Below are 25,338 nucleotides of genomic sequence, written 5' to 3' on the forward strand. Positions count from 1 at the left end.
GTAAATGCGTCACCCACCTTGAGATATAAGTTCTAAGATCTCAAGTATAGTTACAAGTTAAAGTCCAATGGGTATGTCTTCGATGTTATTTTATGTGCATAAAATCCATTAAAATCGATTGATTAATGATAATACTTAAAATGATTTATTTAATTTTATATGTTTTATTTATATACTCAAAATATTTACTTCATACGTAAAAGGTTTTGAAGCTGGCAATATTTTTCCCGCAAAAATAAAAATCCTTGCTTTTTCAATAGAGTTACTTTTTTAAAGCTACTTATTGTAAACTGTAGTGGCGCTTATTTGCAAGAAAGTAAATGCATATTTCGACACCTCCTACGTATAATATCGTAACTCTGTTTTATCAACTTTACAGTATCGCAATTCAAAGTTATGCAAGCAGATTTTTGATGATAGTGAAGTCAAATCAGCTCATTTAAGAATCAAAATTGGCATACAAATATATTTTTAGGAACGGAATATTACCTCTAAAAAGGTTTTTTGAATTTTTTGGTAGAATTTCTTAAAAGTCACATACGGTTTTCTACTACGGAAAATATCAATGGTATTTCGTTGTATGTAGTACTTACTATACTTTACGTTGATATATATGTAGGATTAAGTAGGGTATGTTACACGTACGATAACTTACATTGGAACTTATCAAATAATAATGTGTCTTGGGTTACAGTTACCATAATATACAATGGAACAAAGACGTTTATAGCATTAGTGCTATTAAGGGGAATAATTAAAATAAAATAATTATCTTCCATTATACTGAAATATAATGTATTTCGTAATCAAAACAGTCTAAATAAACATTCCCTCTAAGAAAATAATCTTAAAATATTAATCAATGGTATTGTTGTTATTTTAATAGTATGTAGTATTAAGAACATGAAATAAAATCTTTATATTATCATAAAGATTGTATTTATTGTTTTATTAATTTACGTATTGTCTAAATCAATTTGCTTCATCCAAAATAAATAGTATTTTGCTTTAAAAAATACACGTATTATTTAAAAAATGCAATGAAATACTTATATCTGAAATTTAAAATGAACTAAATAAAATCTCTTTCAAATTTAAAATATAATACATATTATTATTATCTATTCATCCCTGCACTCCTTATCAACTAAATAAAAATATCTTTTACTAACAAGAAAAAAATATTTATTCATTACTTGAATATTCGTAAAAAAATCAATCAGTATTGTGCAGTCTCTAAAATCTAAAATTTTCAGTACAAAAATAAAAAGAAATTAATAAAAACTATGTAATATTAAAAAAAAAACATTAATTATTACAAAATTAGTCTGTATCTAAATCCGGAAAACTGTCGTTACCAGTATCTGATACGCTTTGGACAAAATCATAATGAGCGTGCGTATGATTTGAGATTTGCACATGCTCATCAAATCATATTTTTTCACCTGAGGTATCATCGGCAGCCTATTGGCATACAGTACATCAATATTGATTACACATTGTCTCCTGGTAGACGTTTTTATACATAAAGTATGGTAATCTTCGGCAGCTAAATCATATTTATATAATAATTTATAAGGATCTTCAGGTTTTAAACACCTCTCTTATTTTATTCCATTTAACTTTTTCTCCATTAGTACTTTTAACCCCATTGCCCTTTAATAACGTTTTGCAATTAAAAAAAACGGTGTGTTGTAATTCTTCTACAATATAAGGCTTTCCTTTTTGCTTAGCCCAGCGTACTAAACAAAAACACTCAAATGGTGTATAAGCAAGTTTATTCTTGGCACATTTTTCTATTAAGGTGTGAACGCTATCGCCCTCATTTTGGTTATGACCAACTTCTAAAAAACAATGATGTATTGTCACTTTAAAAATAAAAGCGACAACCGAAGCTTGCTTGTACCTTGATCCTTACGTTTGGAGATGTACTCATACAAGCCACTTCGTTTGCCTCGCGTTTCCCTTGGACTTCATGCTACATAAAACAAGTACCTTCCTGTTCAGCCACATTAAAAACTGTAAAATTAAACAGTTAAAGCTTTCGTTTATAATAAAGGATACTTATATTACCATTTGGAGCAGTAAGAACTTTTGAAAGTCGAAAGTGGCGACTAATAGTTTACCATCTGATACTTTGGCCAGTTCTTTATCGGTCGAGTTTTTTTTGCGAGCTATCTCTTTATTTTTAATATGTGCTTCATATAATTGTGTTTCAGATAGTGTCAGACTAGATATATTCTTATAGATATGACATTTGTCCCATTGGTACTTCTTTGGCATATAAAAACTAAACTTAAAGTATGCATTGACGATGTCGCGATATTGCCGTTCAGAACTAGCTTTTGAAGAGTATGTTAGTGTATTAAATCACTCATTATACAACTCAAACAAGCGATGGAAATTTAGATCTCCGTCTAGGTAAATTTTACTACTTCCTTGGCGAGAGTAATGAGACTCTACAGGCTGAAGAGATTTTATGTGATCGGATATACTTCTGATAACATCCCTAGTTATTACTTTGCGACGCCTTCGCAGATCCGCTTCTATCAATCCACTTACCTTACCTTTTTTTCTAAAGACTTATAGACAAATTGTTTACTTAATGGAAATGTGTTTAGAAACATCTTCTTGTACACAGTTAAATAGATTTCCTGGTCGTCTAAAACAGCCCTTGGTAATCTATAAATCAAAGTAAACCTACGCCTAGATTCCATGTCAGTGAAAATCCTTAGTTTTTTTGTTTGACAACCAAGTTTTCAATAAAAGCTGCTGCTGCTAAACTGCTTTTCCCAGTTTCCTAAATCTTAAAATCTATTGAAAATCAATATTCTGTCATCATCACTCATTTTCGTTGAACATTTTAGTCTGCAGTAGGTACATATGACACATAGGACCCAAAATAGGACAAATCCATCAATTGGTTTATCTCATCAATATCTGCGTCAAAAAGGGGCGGTAACTCTGTAAAAGAAAAACAAAAATATCTTTTTATTGAGATTTTTTGAAAAGAATACTATAGTAAGTTATGCTTTATATCGAAGTACAATATCTTAAGTGTGACATAGGATAAAAAAAGTATGGGAAATTCCAATGTAAAATATCGTAAGAGCAGATACGGGACTCGTTTATATTTTTTTCAATAGTAAAGTATCGTAAGTATTTACTTACGATATTGGAGAAGGATCTAAATTCAACGTATAGTATAGTATATATATACTTACGATATTTTACTGTGGGTATTATACTATTTCATATTATTATATTTTAAATAAATCATAAAATAATTATTCATAGTGTAAAACATATATATTACCTTGTACCCTCGTAGTATTTTCCACAAAAGGGTTGGATGTACACACATCATCACTATAAGTTGAATTATTAGCGTTTACCGGTTTTTGCCAATCAAATTATCACATTGTTTTACCGGTTTCATTACTGCATCAATCATTCGTTTTGACCTAGATGACATAGTTGATAGTTAATCTTATACTTACTGTCCATTAAATAATATAAATCAGTACATTTTTTTAAAATGTGATATTAGCCGCGCTCGAGCTCCTCTCCGGCGTATACAATCGGTACTACTACTTACCATTCCTTCGCGCGGCTAAACGATCACTCGCCTCCCGCGTACAGCACATTAACTGCACTATACGATATATTACTACGGTAAATATGAACATACGACAATATGCACTCTCAATATCTTTGGTTCTATTGCAAATAATTTTTTTTTTATTAGATGAAACTAGACATGTGTAAGTAATGCGAGTGATATTACTCGGGTAATATTACCCTACGATGTAATGCAACATCACACATTACGCGAAGGAAACAAACATCACACTATCACCCAACATGTTTCTTTCTTTGTCGTGTAATGTTCCTTAATACACGAACGGAACCGAGCGAGCGAGACAGACCGATCGACGCAAAATAAATGAGCAAGAGACACGGAATTATTCCTAGTCATTTTGAACCGTATGCCCTGGCCGCTAGGTACATTTTTATACCTATGGTACGTCTGAATTTTAATATAGGTATATATTTGTGTTTATATTTTTCATGCGGCCAGCCGGTAGTTCCCCGCAAGTAGTTACTTAATTTTTTATTCGCAACTTTTGTAAAATCGCTAGTCGCTCGTAATTGTTTAGTAATATTTCATATTAATTTTTGTGTTTGATTTGAATTACTTAAGCACTTGTTTGAAGATAGTTTTATTATTTGTTTTAATGCGTGTTTAATAAGTGAAAGAAATAACGGCGTCTAAATGAAAGTACAGTCCTCCTTGGATGCACTTTGAAGATATCGCGCCGAAACAATGCATCCTCGTATAATATATTAATTAACATTATTGTCTAGCTCAATTTGCAGTCTAAGTCGCCATATGAAATCCGTTCATTCCACAATAAATTATATTAAGTAAAAAATAAAATTATTATATTAATAAGTAAGTCAATCTCTGTCAAGTAATATAACAGTGTATTACAATACAAAGTTCATACTTTGTATTGTAATACACTACTGTAATGACACACCCGAATCATTACTTAAGTGATGTGTTGATACACATCACTTAGGTAATGATTCGGGTGTATAGATACGATGTATTCGTCGTCACAGTATCTAATGAACGCACCGAGTAATGTTATGAGTGATGTGTAATGTTTTCGAGTAATATCACCTGTCTGTAAAAGTGATGTCATATCACATTACATTGGGAAGTGATGTTTTGCGCATGTCTAGATGAAACGATAAACGATGTTATAAAGTATTTGAAAATCTAAAAATGTCATTTTCGTCAATTTGTTGGTTACGATAATATACGTAGGAGCTGTCGATTTATTTATGACAAAATTAATGCACTAAGTATTTTTTCTATAATCTATTGTCCGCTTTGGGCCTAAAATGGGCCATCCCCTTTGAGTTATTTATATCGTGAACTATTATGGACCACTGCGTCACTGATTACAGTGAAAGGTGGTTTAACAAAAATCCTAATGTTAAGTGGTTACCGTTATAACCCATAGACACTTTAAATTTCGACAATGGGGGTTTTTATAGTTTTTGTTTGCAACAAACGATGGCGCGTTTTACATTTTACGTCTAGCGACATCTATTGACGTACATCAAAAAGTTTTCGACAGTTTTTCGTTTGAGCTTTATGAGTTGAGTAAACTTATTTATTTTTAAAATATTTCGTAATACGTTGTGTTAATTTTTGCTGTCCTAAAATTAATGAACTTATGTCCTACATGATTTGAAATGACTAACCAAGATCATAATATCGACAACAACAGCGCTTAACCTAAGCGCATGATCATATAGTATTAAATTTATTTTATAATTTAAATTTTAATAATATATTTATAATTTATAATTATTTATATGTATGCATGTTCAAATTGTCTCGTATTAAGCTTTAAAACTTTGAAATGTATGAAATTAATTACTATTTTCTTTTCTATCACAAAAGATTTTTCCATAGTGTGATTTGGATGTAGGTAGAAACGCCATCTATTGAATTTTTTTGTCAATATAACGAACGGCAATACATTTTTATATATTATATAGATATGTAGATGTGGATTATTAGATTTAATAATAGATTCATAATTTATAATTATTTATATATACACATATTGAAATTGTCTCTTATCAAGCTTTAAAACTTTGAAATGTATGAAATTAATTATTACATATTATTATTTTCTTTTATATCACTAAAGATTTTTCAATAGTGTGATTTGGATGTATCAACGCCATCTATTAATTTTTTTTGTCAATATATTAAAGATTGTGATACTTGAAGTACCAGAGATTACCAGCTTTTCGTGTCCCTAAAATGTACTCTAAATAGTCTATAATAACGAATTATAAATTATTACTACAGTCAAAATCTGTTATAACGACATCGAAGGGACTGCTCATATTCAGTCGTAAAAACCGATAGTCGTAACAACCGGTGATGCTTAATGTGTATCGTTCAAGTACAAACAAATCGATAGGGAATTATTGGAAAAATATATTTACATAATACGCGATTTTTCTTCAATATTAATTTGTTGTCTTTTTCTTTGCAACATTTTGAAAGTTTCACGAATAACCCCACAAAGTTTTGGTGCGTCTTGTGTATAGATAAGTAACAAACTAACTGAAGAGATGTGAAGCAGCGGGCTTTGACTACCGTATGCACGTGTTTTGTTTCTAAGAATTAGAAAAGACCCTACACTAAACTAAATCCTATTGTTTTCTTTCCTGATTTTAATAGCCATTGAAGACAAATGTGGATACCTATTCAAATTGTTTACAATACAGCTTAGCCGGTCGTTCTAACAGATCTAATTCTCCGAAACATTAGTTAAATGTGGTCGTTTTATGAGGTATGTCGTTATTACCAATGTCGTAGAAAGCAATATTTTTAATAAGGCGGTCATATAGCATTCAGCCGGGACCTTTGTTCTTGGTTATTATAACCGGCATGTTGTTCTAAACGAGTTCGCAGTAAACGGTTTTGACTGTATTTCTATCTGACCTTCATAAAGGAGAGAATAAAGTGAAATCGAAAAATAATAATATATTGAAATCCAATGTTTTAGTACGCTGTCAATAGATGGCGCTTAACGCAAAATACCAGTTTTATAGTGTGTTCGATTCGAGTAAGTATTTCTATATTATACAGTAAAAGCTCTTTAATCGCGCTTCCTTCATTCGCATTTTCACTATTCGCGGATTAAAAAATGCGACCCAATTCCTATATTCACCGCTAAATATTTCTTTATTCGCGGATTTAATCGATACATCATTGACAAACAAGATTCCAATATGTAGGTACCTTCCAACCGAATATCCTTTGTACCATCACCATGCCATATTCACAGTATCTGTATTCGCAACATATTTACGGAACATATAGCCCGCGAGTAAAGAGTCCCTCAGTTCCGCATACCCCGCGCGCATCCTAGCCGTGGGGACCTCGTAGGTCCGGCCCCCGGCCCGAAAAAAAAAAAGGTCTATCCGGTCTATCCTATTTCTTAAGCCAGACCCCGAGCGAAACTAATTAGTGATCCCTGTCCACAGATAATTTGGAATTGGGGGCTATCTGTGTCCCTGTCAAAACCAATTACCAATCCAACCAATTACCAACTTAAACGGCCGTCTGGTGTAGTGGTAAGTGACATGATCACTACACAAGGGGGTCGCGGGTTCGAATCCCGCCAAAGGAAGATATTTGTATAATAAGTACGTAATACGTATAAGTAAGTTCTTTACGAACTTATCACGGGACCAGTTAACGTGGCGTGATTAAAACAAAAAAAATCAAAACAAACTACCACTTTTCGATATGCCGTATTTATTAATCACATTCTTAAAATAACTAATTAATAAACTAATCATATAATTACATTTTATTTACATTACACAATAATAAATAGTCTATTTATGATTAAAAATTTAAATGTACGAATTACGAGTATTTCTAGACTTTGACATTACGATGTGTCAATTCAATACAGATTATGTTAGAGAATAAGAATTTGTGACGTAAGGTTTGTTTTTTTATTTTCTTATCTTATTTTAAAACTATTATAATTTTAAATTAAATCAATATTATGACAGTAAAAAACGGGGGAACGAACCATAAAAGTAATCTTAATTTTGTCTTATCTATGAGTCGCGAAAAGCGAACTAAGTAGGTACATTATTTATTACATTTATTTTATAATATCGATCTTAATCTACAATTAGTATTACAATAATTAAATTATGCAATTAAATTGATTGCTTGAAATGCAAATTGATTGAACTTCATCAAAAGTTTTATTTAACACACTAACTGCCGTGTAGGTCACCGGTGCCCTACGCGGCGCACTGAAGTGATTTTTTATATTGCTTATGAGTGAGCTTCTCGCCGGATCTTCTCAGTGGGTCGCGTTTCCGATCCGGTGGTAGATTCTGCGAAACACTGCTCTTGCTAGGGCCAGTGTTAGCAAATTCTCTCAGGTTGAATCCGTGAGCTCAGCTACAAGAAAATAATAGTTTAAAAAAACTAACAATATATGCTCTTATAGAAAATCCAGCTAAAAATAGAAAACAAATTTTAATAAATTTGAATTAAAAGTAGTGTAAGAAAAAATGATTTTATTGTAAAGGATTTACTATTTACTACTATTTTTTAGTTGGATTTAAAATTTTTCAATATATTTTTTTGAATATTGAATTGTCATCGGTCCTTAATAAGTATACCAAATTTCGAGTTAATCCCACGTTTTGAAGGGGGTCAAAATCATGATCAAAGATTCCGTTACAAACATACATACATAAGTCTGAAGCTAATAAAAGCGTATTATAAAAAAAAAAAACGTTATTTTTAACGTTCGAAAAATTAAATTTCGCTTTTTTCAGGGTACGGTGCCTTTGTATACGGGGTGTGCTATATCCGAATTATATCCTAAGCGTCTTCCTCTTGGTCGTGGTGGTGTCGCTGGAGTACGGCCAAGCGTTGCTGCGTCACTTCCAGATGGTGCTTCCGCCATTTTATACGCCGATTTTGGAACCACACCTTCACCTGTCGATTAATGATTGATGACGTCACGAGCACGGTAGTCGTCGCGGCCTAATGGATAAGACGTCCGGTGCATTCGTGTGTAGCGAGGCACCGGTGTTCGAATCCCGTAGGCGGGTACCAATTTTTCTAATGAAATACGTACTTAATAAATATTAACGGTTGACTTCCACGGTGAAGGAATAACATCGTGTAATAAAAAATGAAACCCGCAAAATTATAAATTGCGTAATTCCTGGCGGTAGGAGCTCTTGTGAGTCCGCGTGGGTAAGTACCAACGCCTCTGCCTATTTCGGCCGTGAAGGAGAAATGCGTTTCGGTTTGAAGGGTGGGGCAGCCGTTGTAACTATACTTGAGACTTCAACTTATATATTAAGATGGGTGGCGCATTTACGTTGTAGATGTCTATGGGTTCCAGTAACCACCTAACACCAGGTAGGTAAATCGGACCACTAAAAACTTAATTAACTCACCTGAGCTTCCGTGAGATGCAGCGCGTGCGCTAAATACAGCCTCTCGGGGCCGACCATGTACTGTTGCCTCTCGAATTCCGCCTCCAGCCGCTCCAGTTGCTCAGGAGTGAATATTGTTCTTATCCTCTTACTCCGGCCCGAGCTGCGGGTGATAGAGTGAGTATTAGACATGCTCATAACAGTAATCTATGAAGTAATTCCATATGGCATGACATTTCGTACCGCGTAATATGGCATAAGAACAGTGCTCAGTACCTTATTCTAAAAGTGACCTGTCAGAAATATGCCTGTATTTTTGAGAAAGAGAGAAAGAGAGAGAGAGAATATTGCGCAGTTTTCGAACGACTTTTGTCCCTACCTATCCGAACGATGACGAAAAATTGGACCGTTAAGTAATTATGACTACGCCTCAAGAAAACCAAGCTGAAGCCATTAATTCAGATACATTTTATTTCCGCGCGGGTAGGTATCAACACCCTGCCTATTTCTGCCGTGAAGCAGTAATGCGTTTCGGTTTGAAGGGCGGGCCAGCCGTTGTAACTGTACTTGAGACCTTAGAACTTATATCTCAAGGTGCGTAACGCTTTTACGTCGTAGATGTCTATGAGCTCCAGTAACCACTTAACACCAGGTGGGCTGTGAGCTCGTCCAACCATCAAATCTATAAAAAAACAAATTGATTTATTTTGTTAATTTAGTTATTATTCTGGTTTAAACGTGTAATAACGGTGGTTTATTTAACTGTTTAGCGTCTGTGATAGTGGACAGATGTGGGAAAACGAAACAGAGCCGCTAAACGTGGCTTCTCGGGCTCCTCCAAAAAGACCACTTAAGTCTCAGTAAATAACCCCCGTTTTACTGTGATACCTCATCTAAATTCATTTAATTATATCCCAACTAGCTGACCCGGCAGACTTCGTAGTGCCTCAATCGATAAATAAAAGACCTAAACTTTCGTATAAAATAAACTTAAAACAAACAAAAGGAATCCGTCCGACGGGGGACACATTAAAGGAAAAACAAAATTATTATTTTTATTTCGTTCCGAGCATTTTCATATTTATCTACCTTTTAAACCTTCCCTGGACTTCCGCAAATAATTCAAGACCAAAATTAGCCAAATCGGTCCAGCCGTTCTCGAGTTTCAGCGAGACTAACGAACAGCAATTCATTTTTATATGTACAGATAGATAGATTGATTAATGTCACCAATTAATCAAACTCTACTCAACATCATTTTTCATAAAACAGAATATGTACCTACCTATTTATTTTTGAGAATTTCTATAAAGTCGACACTGGAAACAATGGCGTCGCAAGAATCCATTATCCAATTGCCGTACTTAAAAATAAGGAGGTATATGACAGCAGGCGGTCTACGTGGATACTTACATGTGGAAACGGGCTGGTAGGTAGTAACTAGGCTGGGCCCTGGATTCATTGACGTCTATGAACGACAGTGACCATTTTTTCTGTGTTTTATTGCTCTTATACCCAAAAGTGCATACGACTTACCTGATGGCGAATGGTTACCGTCGCTCATCAGCAATGCCAGAGGCAGAGCCAAACCGCTGCCTATCACTAAGTACTCACCGCGAATCTCGTGTAAAGAAAAAAAAAGTCGCAAGTGACCAAACCAGGTTCCATAATATATCATCATCATCATCATCATCAGCCTTTATCTGCCCACTGCTGGACATAGGCCTAATATATCGCCGCTGTCAAACCAAAATCTGCTATGTGCAAATAAATATATTTTGAATTAACGAGTTTTTTTTATTTTTATAGATGGGTGGACGAGCTCACAGCCCACCTGGTGTTAAGTGGTTACAGGAGCCCATAGACATTTACGACGTAAATGCGCCACCCGCCTTGAGATATAAGTTCTAAGGTCGTTAAGTATAGTTAGTTACAACGGCTACCCCACCCTTCAAACCGAAACGCATAACTGCTTCACGGCAGATATAGGCAGGGCGGTGGTACCTACCCGCGCGGACTCACAAGAGGTCCTACCACCAGTAAAAACATTTTCGTAGGAAATTTTATGTGAAAGTGAATTTTTAAGAACTATATCAAATGAAAGCTATAGATAAATATTAAAGCTATAGAATAGACACATAACAGTTTTTTTTATATGGTAGATAGATAGGGCTGTGAACTATACGAAAAATTCCAAAAGTAAAAATCTCAAAATTGCACATAGTAGATTTGACAACCACGATATGTTAGGCATTGGAGCTTCAACTATACTACCTGGAGCCGCTGCGGTCATCCACAGTGCGTTTCCAGAGATCTTTTTTGCCACGTACCATCCGGCTATGGAATGAGCTCCCCTCCACGGTGTTTCCCGAGCGCTATGACATGTCCTTCTTCAAACGAGGCTTGTGGGGAGTATTAAGCGGTAGGCAGCGGCTTGGCTCTGCCCTTGGCATTGCTGAAGTCCATGGGCGACGGTAACCACTCACCATCAGGTGGGCCGTATGCTCGTCTGACTACAAAGGCAATAAAAAAAATTAAAAAAAAACTGTTTCGTAAACGAATATAGCCCTTACCTTGTAGAACATAAGGTATGGCTCCTCGAGCTCTTCATCTGGCCAATCTGCTGCCGGATTTCAGGTCGGGGACTGTCTGTGATAGAAGAGAATACAAATGAAACACACGCTTTGTTTTGGGCTTTTAACGGACCTAAGGTCTCACAGCGCTTGGTATTGAGTGATCAAGGAAGCTAATAGACATCAAAACGAGTTTGTCCCTGACACATGAGGTAGAACTTCCAACAAATGTTCACGATTGACTTCCACGGTGAAAGAATAACATCGTGTAATAAAAACAATATCAAACCCGCAAAATTATAATTTGCGTAATTACTGGTGGTAGGACCTCTTGTGAGTCCGCACGGGTAGGTACCACCGCCCTGCCTATTTCTATCGTGAAGCAGTAATGCGTTTCGGTTTGAAGGGTGGGGCAACCGTTGTAACTACTTAGTCTGGCCATAAATACTGTTACAAAGGTAAACAAAAAAAAATCTATGGCAAATAACATATATTACTTTTACAGTGTGTTAGTTTAATACATAAATATAAAACAATTTAAAATATAAAAAGCTTATTCGAAGTGGTCTCCATTGGCTGCAATACATTCCTTTAAACGTTGAGACCAGTTATCAATAGAAGTACGCACTCTTTCCATGAAAAAAATTTTCACTGCCAATCGTACGGATTGTTTTAGGGACTCCAAATTATCATGGCGTTTAGAGCAAACCGTACTCTCTAAAACTGACCATAAATCATAATCCAGCGGATTAAGATCGGGACTAGACGACGGCCAGTCTTCAGCTCTGATGAAGTCCGAAACGTTCGTTTTCAACCAAGACTGCGTAGATCGAGCTTTATGACCTGGCGCCGAGTCTTACTGGAAGGACCATTCTTGATTATTGAACATGGTGTTGTTAAGGGGCTTCACTACCTTCTCAAGAATGGTATCTTGATATACTTGTGCCGATGTTTTGATACTTTTTTCACAAAAGTATGGCCAAGTCACTCCTTCATAGCTAATACCCCACCAAACCATCACTGAAGTCGGATAGTGCCCACGTTGCACTCTGTCGACTAATTGGAAAGCTTCCTTAGAGCTTTGAGCATAAATACGGTCATTTTATTTGTTAAAATGTTGCTCAATTGTAAAAATTTATTTTCTCATCCGTAAAGAAAATCTCAAATTTTTTTTTACCACCCTTTTCTCTTTTAAATTATCAGTTAAGAAATGACCAGTACGTCTCTTATAGGCTGCAAATCCTAAGTCATCTTTTACAATACGCGACATGGTTCTAGGTGATATCTTCATCTCCCGAGATAAAAGCTTTTGCTTTCGGACAGGATTTCTTCGAATTCTTTTCCTTACTGCTTTGACCACCTTTTTCGTACGAACACTACGTGGACGGCCAGATCTTTTTCTGTCACAAACAGAGGAGGTCTCATTGCACCTACTAATAGCCCGGTACACAAACATTTTACTAATACCAAGCGTATGGAGAGTTTTAAAAATTGCATTTGGCTCCATACCTACTTTGTGTAATGTAATCACAGCGATTCGGTTCTCTTTATCACCCCACTCCATTTTAATATCATAATACAATGTATTGGCGTATCGTAGTAGGTACTATTGGCGCCAAAATGAGAAAACTAATGAGCAATAATATAAAAATGACAGATTCCAAATTCAAATGTAATATGTTTATTTTTAATTGTAACAGTATTTATAGCCAGACTAAGTATACTGAGACCTTAGAACTTATATCTCAAGGTGGGTGGCGCATTTACGTTGTAGATGTCTATGGGCTCCAATAATAATTTAACACCAGGTGGCCTGTGAGCTCGTCCACCCATCTAAGCCATAAAAAAAAAGACGAGCATACGGCCCATCTGATGGTGAGTGGTTACCGTCGCCCATGGACATCAGCAATGCCAGGGGCAGAGCCAAGCCGCTGCCTACCGTTAAGTACTCTCCACGAGCCTCGTTTGAAGAAGGACATGTCATAGCGCTCGGGAAACACCGTGGAGGGGAGCTCATTCCATAGCCGGAGGGTACGTGGCAAAAAAGACCTCTGGAAGCGCACTGTGGATGACCGCAGTGGCTCCAGGTAGTATGGATGAACTCTACTCCGGTGGCGGGCGGTGCGGTGGTAAAAACGAGATGCCGGTATCATCTCGAACAATTCCTCAGAGCACGTATCTTATATTTTATTTTTTACGAAGGATTCTAAATGGTGAAGAGGTCGTTTCTCTTAAACACATCATTCCCTATTACAAGTTGAATTTGATTTAAGGATGTAATACTACACACAGCAAAAGAAGTTTCACACACCGTGGAGGGGAGCTCATTCCATAGCCGGATGGTACGTGGCAAAAAAGATCTCTGGAAACGCACTGTGGATGAACGCAGTGGCTCCAGGTAGTATGGATAAGCTCTATTCCGGTGGTGCGAAATCTCACACATATATACCACCTTGCCTATTTCTGCTGTGAGGCAGTAACGCGTTTTGGTTTGAAAGGTTGGGGCAATAATTGTGCTAAGGTAAAAACTGAGATTAATATGTGCTAGCTTCATTGAATATGTAGGTAAGCTTAACGTAGGTAACGTAGGTAAGGTAAGCCTAAGGTTAACTACGGTAGATTTTTTATTTATCCCGAACCCCAGCGCGTAACAAAAGATAAAACCGTTTTAATGTTCCAATGTATGATCAGTGACGGATAGGTACTGGTGTAATATGTTATCCGGCTACTGAGATAGTTTTTGATGTCCGATCGGCATGGCCCACCGAGGGCCAACTTGAGATGTAAGATCTGTTTTTTTACATTTTTTTTTATTTTTTAATTTTTTTTGGGGCCGGTGACCGATCCTCCTACGAGGTCCGTACGGTACGACCGCATCGCAGTCCGCAGCCGCGCCGACGCGTCGTCCTGTCCTCCTGGTGCCAGCGCGCTAGAGTGACGGCAGCGTGCGGCGCAGTCTCAACCCCCTTAGGTCGTCTCGTGACCATCACCCGGAGGAGACTGCCTCCTCATAGGGATCTGTTTTTTTTTTACTGCCCTAGCCTTAAAATTGGACTTAAAAAAAGAGAAGGATGAATTCCGAACTTTCACTGATTAAAATAGAGTTAAGTAAGAGACTTCAGTCATGTCAAGTTACAAATTATATTACTGACGGTAGTGTAGTTGTTAGCGGTCTGTAGCGCCCAGGGTGGTGAATTCGGTACCCACATTGGGCGAACCTTCGCGTGTAATGAAATGGTTTTTTTTTATTGCCCTTGTAGGCAGACGAGCATACGGTCCATCTGATGGTGAGTGGCTACCGTCACCCATGGACTTCAGCAATGCCAGGGGCAGAGCCAAGCCGATTCCTACCGAACCAAGCCTTTCTGCAAGCACTCTTGGCTGTACATTTTGATAGAGTATCTTATCTGCTGTGCCGGGTAGCCATCATATAACGCAAGATATTTGACAGATGCCTGAATTTCGCTTACGACATTTTCAAGATAAGTTCCCATATACAAGTTCCGAACAACAACATTCGGACCGTCGGTCTACCGAGTAATATCATCCGCTCGGTGGAAGATCTTCCCTTTCTCGCATATTCCTACATCTGCTGCCCTACTAATACAAATAGCTATGCTGTTATGTACAACAAGAAACGACCCGCAACTTATATTAGTCGGTTTTGAAGAAACAATTTTGGCGGGCAAATTATCGCCCTCTCAAAAGCGACCGCTAAACAAACTAGAATATTTAATTTTAAAACGACAATATCAAATAAAACGTTAGAACGCGTAAAATCGCGACCCCCGAACGACCCTCGGGGGTGGATTACTGATAATAGCCAGTTAGGAAGGGTGCAGTTTTAATTAAACACAAAGTCATTCCCTTCATGTTTAATACGTTAATGAGACAAAACTTAGGGTCGAACTTATTTCAGTCGGCTGTCTGATTGAGGACGCATTTGCCTTAATTTAGATCAAATAAAATGAACTAAAATCTGAATCTGAATTAAGTGTATAATCTATGGTAAATACTTTTTGGCGGGAACGCGAGGAGTGAAGTTGTGTGATTTGGTTTATTTTGTCTATTTAGTGTTTCTTCAGGTTTAAATGTGTAATAACGGTGGTTTATTAACTGTTTAATTTCTGTGAAAATGCACAAATGTGGGAAAATGAAACAAAGCCGCTGGACGTAACTTCTCTGGATCCTCCAAAAGTCCACTGAAAGTCTCAGTAAATGACCACCATTTTACTGAGATTATATTTCATCCCAGATCATCTCATCTCATTTCATATGATTTCATTTCACATAAAAAAAATATATATAACAGATTAGGCTGTACAGTATGATACCTTTGCCATTATAATTGTAAAATAAAACTACTACTACTACCTACGGAAAGTAAATGTCACTCGCAATCGATTCATATTTCATTTAAAATTAAAGAGTGTAAAGGTATAAAAGGTCCAGCTCAACGTATTATAAAGTGTCCGCTGCAAGGGAGCCAATTAAGTTAGCGCCACAGTAGCAAGTGGAAAGATTTTGAAAACGGCGCCATAATAAAGAAATACTTCCTACGTAAAAGCCTATTAATAAAAACTAGTGGTCCCAATGTAGTCGAAATTCGACTATAATTAAAGACTATTATATTTCTTTAATCACAGATTTCGCCAAGACTACACTTTATACAAATATTAATAAAGACATACAATATTCAATCTATTCTCAATTTGACCACAGACTTTAAACAATAAGAAAAGTTTGACAATAAACAAATAGTATGCATGCGTTTGTGTGTCAAATACATGGTAGCTGTGTGTAATGTTTTCTTTATTGTTTTAATGGTTTTTATATGCATAATTTAAAAAAATGCTATCGTTCTGCACTCCTTCTCTATATTCTATATAAGTGTGGGAAATTTCGTACTCCTCCGTCCGCGCAATTTTTTTGTAAAAATGGGTACAAAGTTTTTGCTTCACGTATTAATATATAGATAAATAGTTGAGTTTTTAAATACTGCATATTTTTTAAATACAAATTTTAAAAACAAGCCACTAAAAGTATTAAATTTTTGAACCCAACACACTTCACTTTGTTTAAAACCGCTATATTCCCACCATTTCCACTTTGTACACTAGCGCTGTTTCGTTGAGTCTTCCAACTTTTTTTTTTTTTTTTTTTTTTTTTTTTTTTTTTTTTTTTTTTTTTTTTTTTTTTTTTTTTTTTTTCCTACCTAAGCTGATAGCCCTAGCGGCTATTTCAGCGTAGCCTTAACTTTAGTAGGTGAGCTCACGGGGCTCAAACCTGACGATGTTGCTAACACGAACCCTAGCAAGAGTCGTGCTTCGCAGAATCTACCACCGGATCGGAAACGCGACCCACTGAGAAGATCCGGCGAGAAACTCAGTGGGCTGTGTCTGAGAGTTAATTTACTCGTCGAGCCCTTCGTCGCAAGCGACGGGTTCGACGAGAACGGTGACCGGTGCTTGAAGTACCTAAAAGCACCGTTAGTGGATCAGGAGGATCCGAGATGACGTGTTTAGGGCGACGTCGACTGCTTTCCATTCTGTCCGCAGGATCGGGAATGTAGTTACCGGCGGCCACGATGAGAGGGTTCTCGTGTCGTGCCGCTTTATCGAAGTGGCGCATGGACGCCGACTGAAGATACTTACTGATGGACTCTAAGTCCAGGTCGTCATGGAGGTCGACGTTCCTGACGAACCACGGGGCTCCGACGGCTATCCTGCAAAAACGGGATTGAATAATTTGAAAGGATTTTAAGTGTATGCGGGCCGCGTGAGCGAACACTACACTTGCATAGGTCATGACGGGGCGTATGCAAGTTTTGTAGAGTGTCACCTTATTTCTAAGGGACATTTTACTTCGCCTACATATCATCGGGTAGAGACGTCCTAGAATGAAGGCGGCACGGTCGCGTACCGTCTTGATGTGGGGGCGGAATGTCATCCTACTGTCGAGGGTGACGCCTAAATATTTGACCTTCGGGGCCCACGGTATGGGCTGGTCGAACATCGTGATTGGGCGAACGGCGGGGGCGGGGTTATTGACGCGCCTAGTCGGGAGAGGGATGCTCAGCGTGGTGTTCGGAGGGCGACCCCTTTTGAAGAGCACCGCTGTGCTTTTCGTGGGGTTAATGTCGATGCGCCACTTCCGGAACCACTGTCCCATGGTGGTAGCTGCGGTCTGAAGTCGTCGATGAAGCAACGCCTTCTTCCTACACGAGTAGTAGATGGCGGTGTCATCGGCGAAGAGCGCCAGATGGGTCTCCGGAGACCGGGGTATATCGTTAATATACAAACTGAATAGTAACGGGGAGAGGGCGGAGCCTTGCGGGACTCCGGCTGTGACGTGACGGGGCCGGGAACGCGTTCCCTCGACTCGATATCGGAACGAACGGTTCGACAAGTAGTCTCGTATGATGAGCACGAGCCTGTCTGGCACATGGAACAATAACTCGCTGTTTACAGGTGGACACTATTTTAACTTGTCCCCTATACAAGATGACGCTCTTTACTTCTACCCTTCAGCTAATTCGATTACAAAAAAAAAACACTATTGGGTTTCCGTTTGCGCGAATACAGATTTTTACAGAACATACAAGACATACAGACAATTAATGGAACTAGTGTCCCGCAGTAGTCGAAATTCGACTATAATTCATTGAAATTATAAGTTTGAACATGATTATGGTTCTATTGTCAAAGAGTATTATAATAGGTTGGGGAAAAAGTCTTTTCGCATTAAAGTATGTATGAACTTGTAATAAAATCTCTTTGGCTGTATACTATTTGTATCGGGCTGGTTTTGGTATCATTAAAAGTTTAAATTTTAAAGAAGATAATAATTCCAAATTCATATTAGGAAAATGTGTGATTTTTATTTATTTTTCGTATTGTCAAGATGAGTGGATTTAATGAAGAACTTCGATATATTTTAAAATTTTACTACAAAAAAGGTAAAAATGCAAGGCAAGCCGCGAAAAAAGTTTGCAATGTTTATGGACCCATAGTGCAGTGTCTGTGAGAGTAGCACAAATTTGGTTGAAAACCCTTAGTTTTCAATCCGGAAATTTTGATGTCAAAGATGCACGTCGTTCTGGTCGCCCTATTACGGATAAAATGGATGCCATTTTTGAAAAAGTGGAGCAAGATCGGACAGTAGTTACGACATAACTGAAGAACTGGGAATTGACCACAAAACAGTTTTGGGGCATTTGAAAAAAAACTGGGTACACAAAAAAGCTCGATATTTGGGTACCTCACGAGCTCACCGAAAGAAACCTAATAAACCGTGTACTCATTTGTGATTCTTTATTGCGACGTAATGAAACAGAACCATTTTTGAAGAAGCTGATAACTGGTGGTGAAAAGTAGATCACGTACGTCAAGAACGTGCAAAAAAGGTCGTGGTCAAAGGCCTGTCAGGCTTCACATACTGTGGCGAAACCCGGGTTAACTCGCAACAAGATGATGCTGTGTGTGTGGTGGGATTGGAAGGGCATTATTCATTATGAGCTTTTACCAGCCGCAGGACCATCGATTCTGAACTATACTGCGAACAACTGATGAGATTAAAGCAAGAAGTTTAGAGAAAGCGGACGGAATTAATCAACAGAAGGGGTGTGGTTTTTCATCATGATAACGCTAGACCTCACACATCTTTAGCCACTCAGCAAAAATTAAGAGAGCTTGGCTGGGAGGTGTTAATGCATCCGCCGTATAGCCCTGACCTTGCACCTTCAGATTTCCACCTATTTTAGTCTCTTCACAATTATTTAGGCCGTGTCAGGCTAACATCACGAAAAGACAGCCAAAACCAATTGCCGCGTTATTTTGATCAGAAGCCCCAAAATTTCTATAGCAATGGGATCATGTCCCTACCTACAAGATGGCAAAAAGTTATCGAACAAAATGGTACCTACATACTTTAGTTAAATGTAATTTATAAACTATATGGAAAAATGTGAATATTCTTAAAAAATGCGAGGAAACTTTTTCCCCAACCTATACTCTATAATCTCAAACTTCTATAATCAAAAATTTCGCCAAGACTACACTATAGTCAAATCTATATATTAATACGTGAAGCAAAAACTTTGTATCCCTTTGTACGAAAATTGAGCGGACGGAGGAGTATGAAATTTTCCAGACTTATAGAGAATATAGGGAAGAAGTGCACAATGCTAATTTTTTTTAAAAATAATGCATAAATGATACATTAAATCAATAAATAAAACATTACACACACTACCATGTATTTGACACACACACATATACTCTTTGTTAATTGTCAAAATTTTGTTATTGCTTAAAGTCTGTAGTCAAATTGAGAATAGTTTAGTATTGTTTATCTTTAATATTACGAGCATTTGTCTATAGTGTAGTCTTGGCGAAATCTGTAACAATATGACCATAATAGTGTTGAAACTTATAAATTCAATTAATTATAGTCGAATTTCGACTACTGCGGGACCACTAGTAATATTAAAGATAAACAATAATAACCTACTCTCAATTTGACCACAGACTTTAGGCAATAATAAAAGTTTGACAATAAACAAAGAGTGTAGAGTAATATGTGTGTCAAATACATGATAGTGTGTGTAATGTTTTTATTTAATGATTTAATGTATTTTTAATGCATGATTAAATAAAAAAATTAGCATTCTGCACTCTTTCTCTATATTCTCTATAAGTGTGGGAAATTTCATACTCCTCTTTCCGCGCAATTTTCGTAAAAAGGGGTACAAAGTTTTTGCTTCACGTATTAATATATAGATAAAATCAGATAAGCTTTAGATTATAGGTACATACCGATTTTCAACTTTCTTCTCTATTAAATATAATAAGAGGAGCTTGTATAGTATAATATGAATTTTTGAAACAGTTTTATGGTTTCTGTGTAAACTCGGGTCTTTCAAGTTACGACAATTCCACTATCTTCCGTCATTATTTAATCTTACTGTACGTAAATCGACATGATTACTTCAGTGCGCCGCGTAGGGCACCGGTGTCCTTCACGGCGGTCAAGGGGCTAATGATGCATATTCAATTTTTTTTATTGCTTAGTTGGTTGGACGAGCGCACAGCCCACCTGATGTTTAGTGGTTACTGGAGTCCATAGACATTTAAAACGTAAATACGCTACCCACCTTGAGATATAAGTTCTAAGGTCTCAAGTACCTATAGTTACAACGGCTGCCCTGCCCTTCAAACCGAAACGCATTACTGCTTCACGGCAGAAATAGGCGGGGTGGTGGTACCTACCCGCGCGGACTCACAAAAGGTCCTACCACCAGTAATTACGCAAATTATAATTTTGCGGGTTTGATTTTTATTACACGATGTTATTCCTTCACCGTGGAAGTCAATCGTGAACATTTGTCGAGTACGTATTTCATTAGAAAAATTGGTACCCGCCTGCGGGATTCGAACACCGGTGCATCGCTACATACGAATGCACCGGACGTCTTATCCTTTAGAACACGACGACTTTTTGACTCAATTGACTGTGACTTTTATCGAGACAGTTTTATTTTTACATAAATATATTATATTATTTTAAATACTCATATGATGTAACGCTATATTTCTATTTTAATTTTTTGATTTTTATTCTATTCCTAATTTATTCAAAATCCAATTGGTGTTCAGAACTTATAAGCAACTAGCCGTACTCGCCCGCTTCGCTGGCCATTTAAAATTAACGTTATTATTTATTGTAATTATTATTAGGGAGTCCCAACACTCATATAAATATTACCCTATTCATTAAGTACATGTATTTTCTACATGGTTACCAAGTTTCAAGTCAATCGGATGCATGGTTCAGTAGTTATAACGGAACATCCGTTAAAACCACTCTTGATTTATACTTAGTCTAGCCATAAATACTGTTACAATTAAAAATAAACAAAATATTACATTTGAATTTGGAATCTGTCATTTTTATATGATCGCTCATTGAGTTTTCTCATTTTGGCGCCAATACATTGTACAATATTTTGCGATATTAAAATGAGGTGGGGTGATAAAGAGAACCGTATCGCTGTGATTGCATTACACAAAGTAGGTATGGAGCCAAATGCAATTTTTAAAACTCTCCATACGCTTGGTATTAGTAAAATGTTTGTGTACCGGGCTATTAATAGGTGCAATGAGACCTCCTCTGTTTAGGACAGAAACAGATCTGGCCGTCCACGTAGTGTTCGTACGAAAAAGGTGGTCAAAGCAGTAAGGGAAAGAATTCGAAGAAATCCTGTCCGAAAGCAAAAGATTTTATTTTGGGAGATGAAGATAGAACGTTTCGGACTTCATCAGAGCTGAAGACTGGCCGTCGTCTAGTCCCGATCTTAATCCGCTGGATTATGATTTATGGTCAGTTATAGAGAGTACGGCTTGCTCTAAACGCCATGATAATTTGGGAGTCCCTAAAACAATCCGTACGATTGGCAGTGAAAAATTTTCCCATGGAAAGAGTACGTGCTTCTATTGATAACTGGCCTCAACGTTTAAAGGACTGTATTACAGCCAATGGAGACCACTTCGAATAAGCTTTTTATACTTTAAATTGTTTTATACTATTTATGTATTAAACTAACACACTGTAAAAGTAATAAACGTTATTTGCAATAGATTTTTATTTTTATTTTTAATTGTAACAGTATTTATGGCCAGACTAAGTATATTAGTACCTATAGATGGAGCCGACATGTAAATAATCACATTTTATATCGCTTATTTTTTATTTATATTTTTTTTATTTATTTATTTAATTTACTTCAGATTTTACATCCATATTACACGTTTTCATTACATTGTATTAACATTTTACTAAAATTCAATAAAAATTAAAATTAAAATAAAAAAATATCGAATCCACCTTTGCTAGATTCTTGAGACTACGTCAGAAAATATGATGGAAAACTCGTAAAATCTCAACTCACCTTGTCTTAGCCCGGTCGGTCCGGTCACAATGCCTCTGAAGCCTTCATTCAGTCTCTGCACCTCGTGACCAGAGTACAGGTAATTGTGCAGGTTCCTCTGATTCTGCAGTCGTTCCTGGACGCTTAAGTTCATAACGTCCTCATCAGGGCCCGTCAAGCCCAAAATGGCAGCTATCGTAAAAGATTTCCCCCCCAAATTCGTGGATTTTCCCGTCAAATCCACGCCGAAAGCCGAATGGTTACTGTCTCCGTCGTCCAGCGCTGATACCGGCGACGAAGACCTGTCGAGATTCTCCGCCTCATAGTTGTCGTCTTCCGTGAGGTTCGAGAGACGTTCCACGTTCTGCTGGTACGCGGAGGCAGTCAGGAAGTCCGTTAGGTTCGATGGATACACCGAATTCTGACGTTGCTCCATCATGGCTGATTCCCGCGTTCATTTAACGAATTTCCGACGAACCATTTCGGCACTAGCACTTCACATTTGAATTTCAGTAAATCATTAACTTAATTTTAATAGAGAAAGAGAGAGAGACACATTAACACCGGCGTTATGAAGCGGTTTATGATATGAAACTGTCAAAGATTTAAATCACTTCAGAGGCGGGGCGGCTGCTATCGGTTTTTGCGGGAAAAAATGACATGTAAAAGATGGTCAATTGAGGGTGCATGATTGCCGATTTGGGGGTGGTGGAGGAACGAGAATGGAGTGAAGCGATTGGACGTTGGCCGCGCATGCGCGAGACTGGGCGTGTCTTCATTCAGGGGGTGTGGAACGTCAGTGATTTGCGGTCGGCGAAACCTTTGATTGACCAGGGTCGGATTAAGCACAATTGGTGACGTTATTTTTTTTTCCTACCTAAGCTGATAGCCTTGAGAGGCTATTTCAACGTAACCCACTGAGAAGATCCGGCGAGAAACTCAGTGGACTGTGTCTGATGGTTAATTTAGTCGTCGAGCCCCTCGTCGCAAGCGACGGGTTCGACGAGGATGGTGACCAGGGCAGTTCTTTTGGAAAAGGTTTAGTTCTTCAAGGCCGCTGAAGTTTTATCCGGCTAATAAATCGCCGCCCAACATTCGGCGTTGACTTTTTAACAGTGGAAAGGTCGAACTTCAACTCAAAGTTCCTTTTTTCTCATCCGGGCTTGGGACCGACATTAGCAGAGTTATATTAATATTATATTTTGAATCTAACGTAAATGATACACACACACATTGGGCTGCTTTTGGCACCAATGTGTCAATACTAAAGGAGCTTAATGTTAAAACTACACTCACGACAATATGCATTCGTAGAGTATTGGAGTTCTTCGGACACACTGCTCGAAGGGAGGGTCATAATCTTGAGCAGATACTGGTGACGGACAGTCCCACGAGATCGTCGGACTAGATTCGGATTCCCCGAAGCACTGCTCTTGCTAGGGCCAGTGTTAGCAACACTCCCGGTTTGAGCCCCGCGAAAGAGAAAGTGTGTTATCTATATTCGGGAATTCCGATCGGGCCCGATGAGACCCGATCGCGACCCAAATCCGATATGCCAATGTTGCATGCTGTAATCTTGACTAATTGGTGCAGCGACCTATTTCTGGTGAGCAGATACATAGATAATCTATATATTAATACGTGAAGCAAAAAATTTGTATCCCTTTTTACGAAAATTGCGCGGACGGAGGAGTATGAAATTTTCCTCACTTATAGAGAATATAGAGAAGAAGTGCATAATGCTAGTATTTTTTTTAAATAATGTTAAGATACATTAAATCAATAAAGAAAACATTACACACAGTACATACCATGTATTTGACGCACACACGCATGCATACTATTTATTGTCAAACATTTGTTCTTGACATTTGTGGTCAAATTGAGGATAGATTAAATATTGTTTGTCTTTATTAATATTTTTTTATGGAGTAGCCTTGGTGAAATTTGTGATTATAGAAGTATAAAATAGAATCATAATAGTGTACAAACTTACAATTCATATATCATACATATCAAAATAATATAACACCAATAGGAATTTTTGGCGGGAACGCGAGGAGTGAAGAACAGTTGTGTGATTTGCTTTATTTTGTCTATTTAGTGTTTCTTCGGGCTTAAATCTGTAATAATAGCGGTTTATTAACTGTTTAATATCTGTAAAAGTGCACAAATGTAGGGGAATGAAACAATGCAGCCGGGCGTTGCTTCTCGAGATCTTCGAAAAAGTTCACTGAAAAAGTCTCAGTAAACAATCACCATTTTACTGAGATTATATTTCAACCAATGATTTTTTATACAACAGATATGTTATCTTGAAAGCGTGGGAAGCATAAAATTTGGCGGTCGTGTTTTTTATTTAAAAATTTTTTTTATTATCGTATAGTTGGATTAGGATAAGTTTGTACATATTTTTATATATATTTAATTTTTCTTTATTTAGTGTATTTAAGTTCGTCGTCGGGTAAGTCTTTTTGACCTTGTTTCGTAAAATGGACCCCCCGGGAGATCCCGGGGGGACTCTTGCTTCTAATAGTTTTAATATTTTACAAGTAAATGACGAATGTGACTTATCGTCAGTGCCCGCAGTGGCGCATAATGTTGTTGTCGAGCATGACGATTCTACTGTAGATACCGATTACTCCGGACATCAAACATCTGTAAATCGCAAACGTGCATCTCGCAGAATTTGTAGACACTGCAATAGGAAAAGGAGCAAGTGTGACTCGAAAGGCAACACCGTCTGCCAGTGCCAATGTGAGGAAAGTGGTCCTAATAAAGCCTTAAAGATTAATAGCTCTGTTCATGATCCAG

The 25,338-nt window shown here is 37.3% G+C and overlaps 1 protein-coding gene across 4 annotated transcripts in view; it reads right to left on the bottom strand.

Annotated features, from left to right (window-relative positions):
• Window positions 1-23,149, bottom strand: part of LOC101736801 (homeobox protein Hox-B5a) — a 101,224-nt gene extending 78,075 nt beyond the window's left edge. The window contains exons 1-6 of one of the 4 annotated variants that reach the window (XR_009976547.1): window positions 22,546-23,149; window positions 11,598-11,673; window positions 9,046-9,187; window positions 3,599-8,575; window positions 3,317-3,464; window positions 765-2,964 (exon numbers count right to left, since the gene is read on the bottom strand). Coding sequence is in view for 1 of the 4 variants with exons in the window: in XM_004926447.5 (XP_004926504.3) it covers window positions 8,459-8,575; window positions 9,046-9,187; window positions 11,598-11,673; window positions 22,546-22,963 (753 nt within the window). In the remaining 3 variants the exon portion in view is untranslated. Of the gene's footprint in view, window positions 1-764; window positions 8,576-9,045; window positions 9,188-11,597; window positions 11,674-22,545 lie in introns of those variants that run through there. The other 3 variants (XR_009976546.1, XR_009976545.1, XM_004926447.5) reach the window with 3 other exon arrangements.
• Window positions 23,150-25,338: the final 2,189 nt, after the last annotated feature.

Source organism: Bombyx mori, chromosome 24, assembly GCF_030269925.1.
Source record: "Bombyx mori chromosome 24, ASM3026992v2".
NCBI lineage: Eukaryota > Metazoa > Arthropoda > Insecta > Lepidoptera > Bombycidae > Bombyx > Bombyx mori.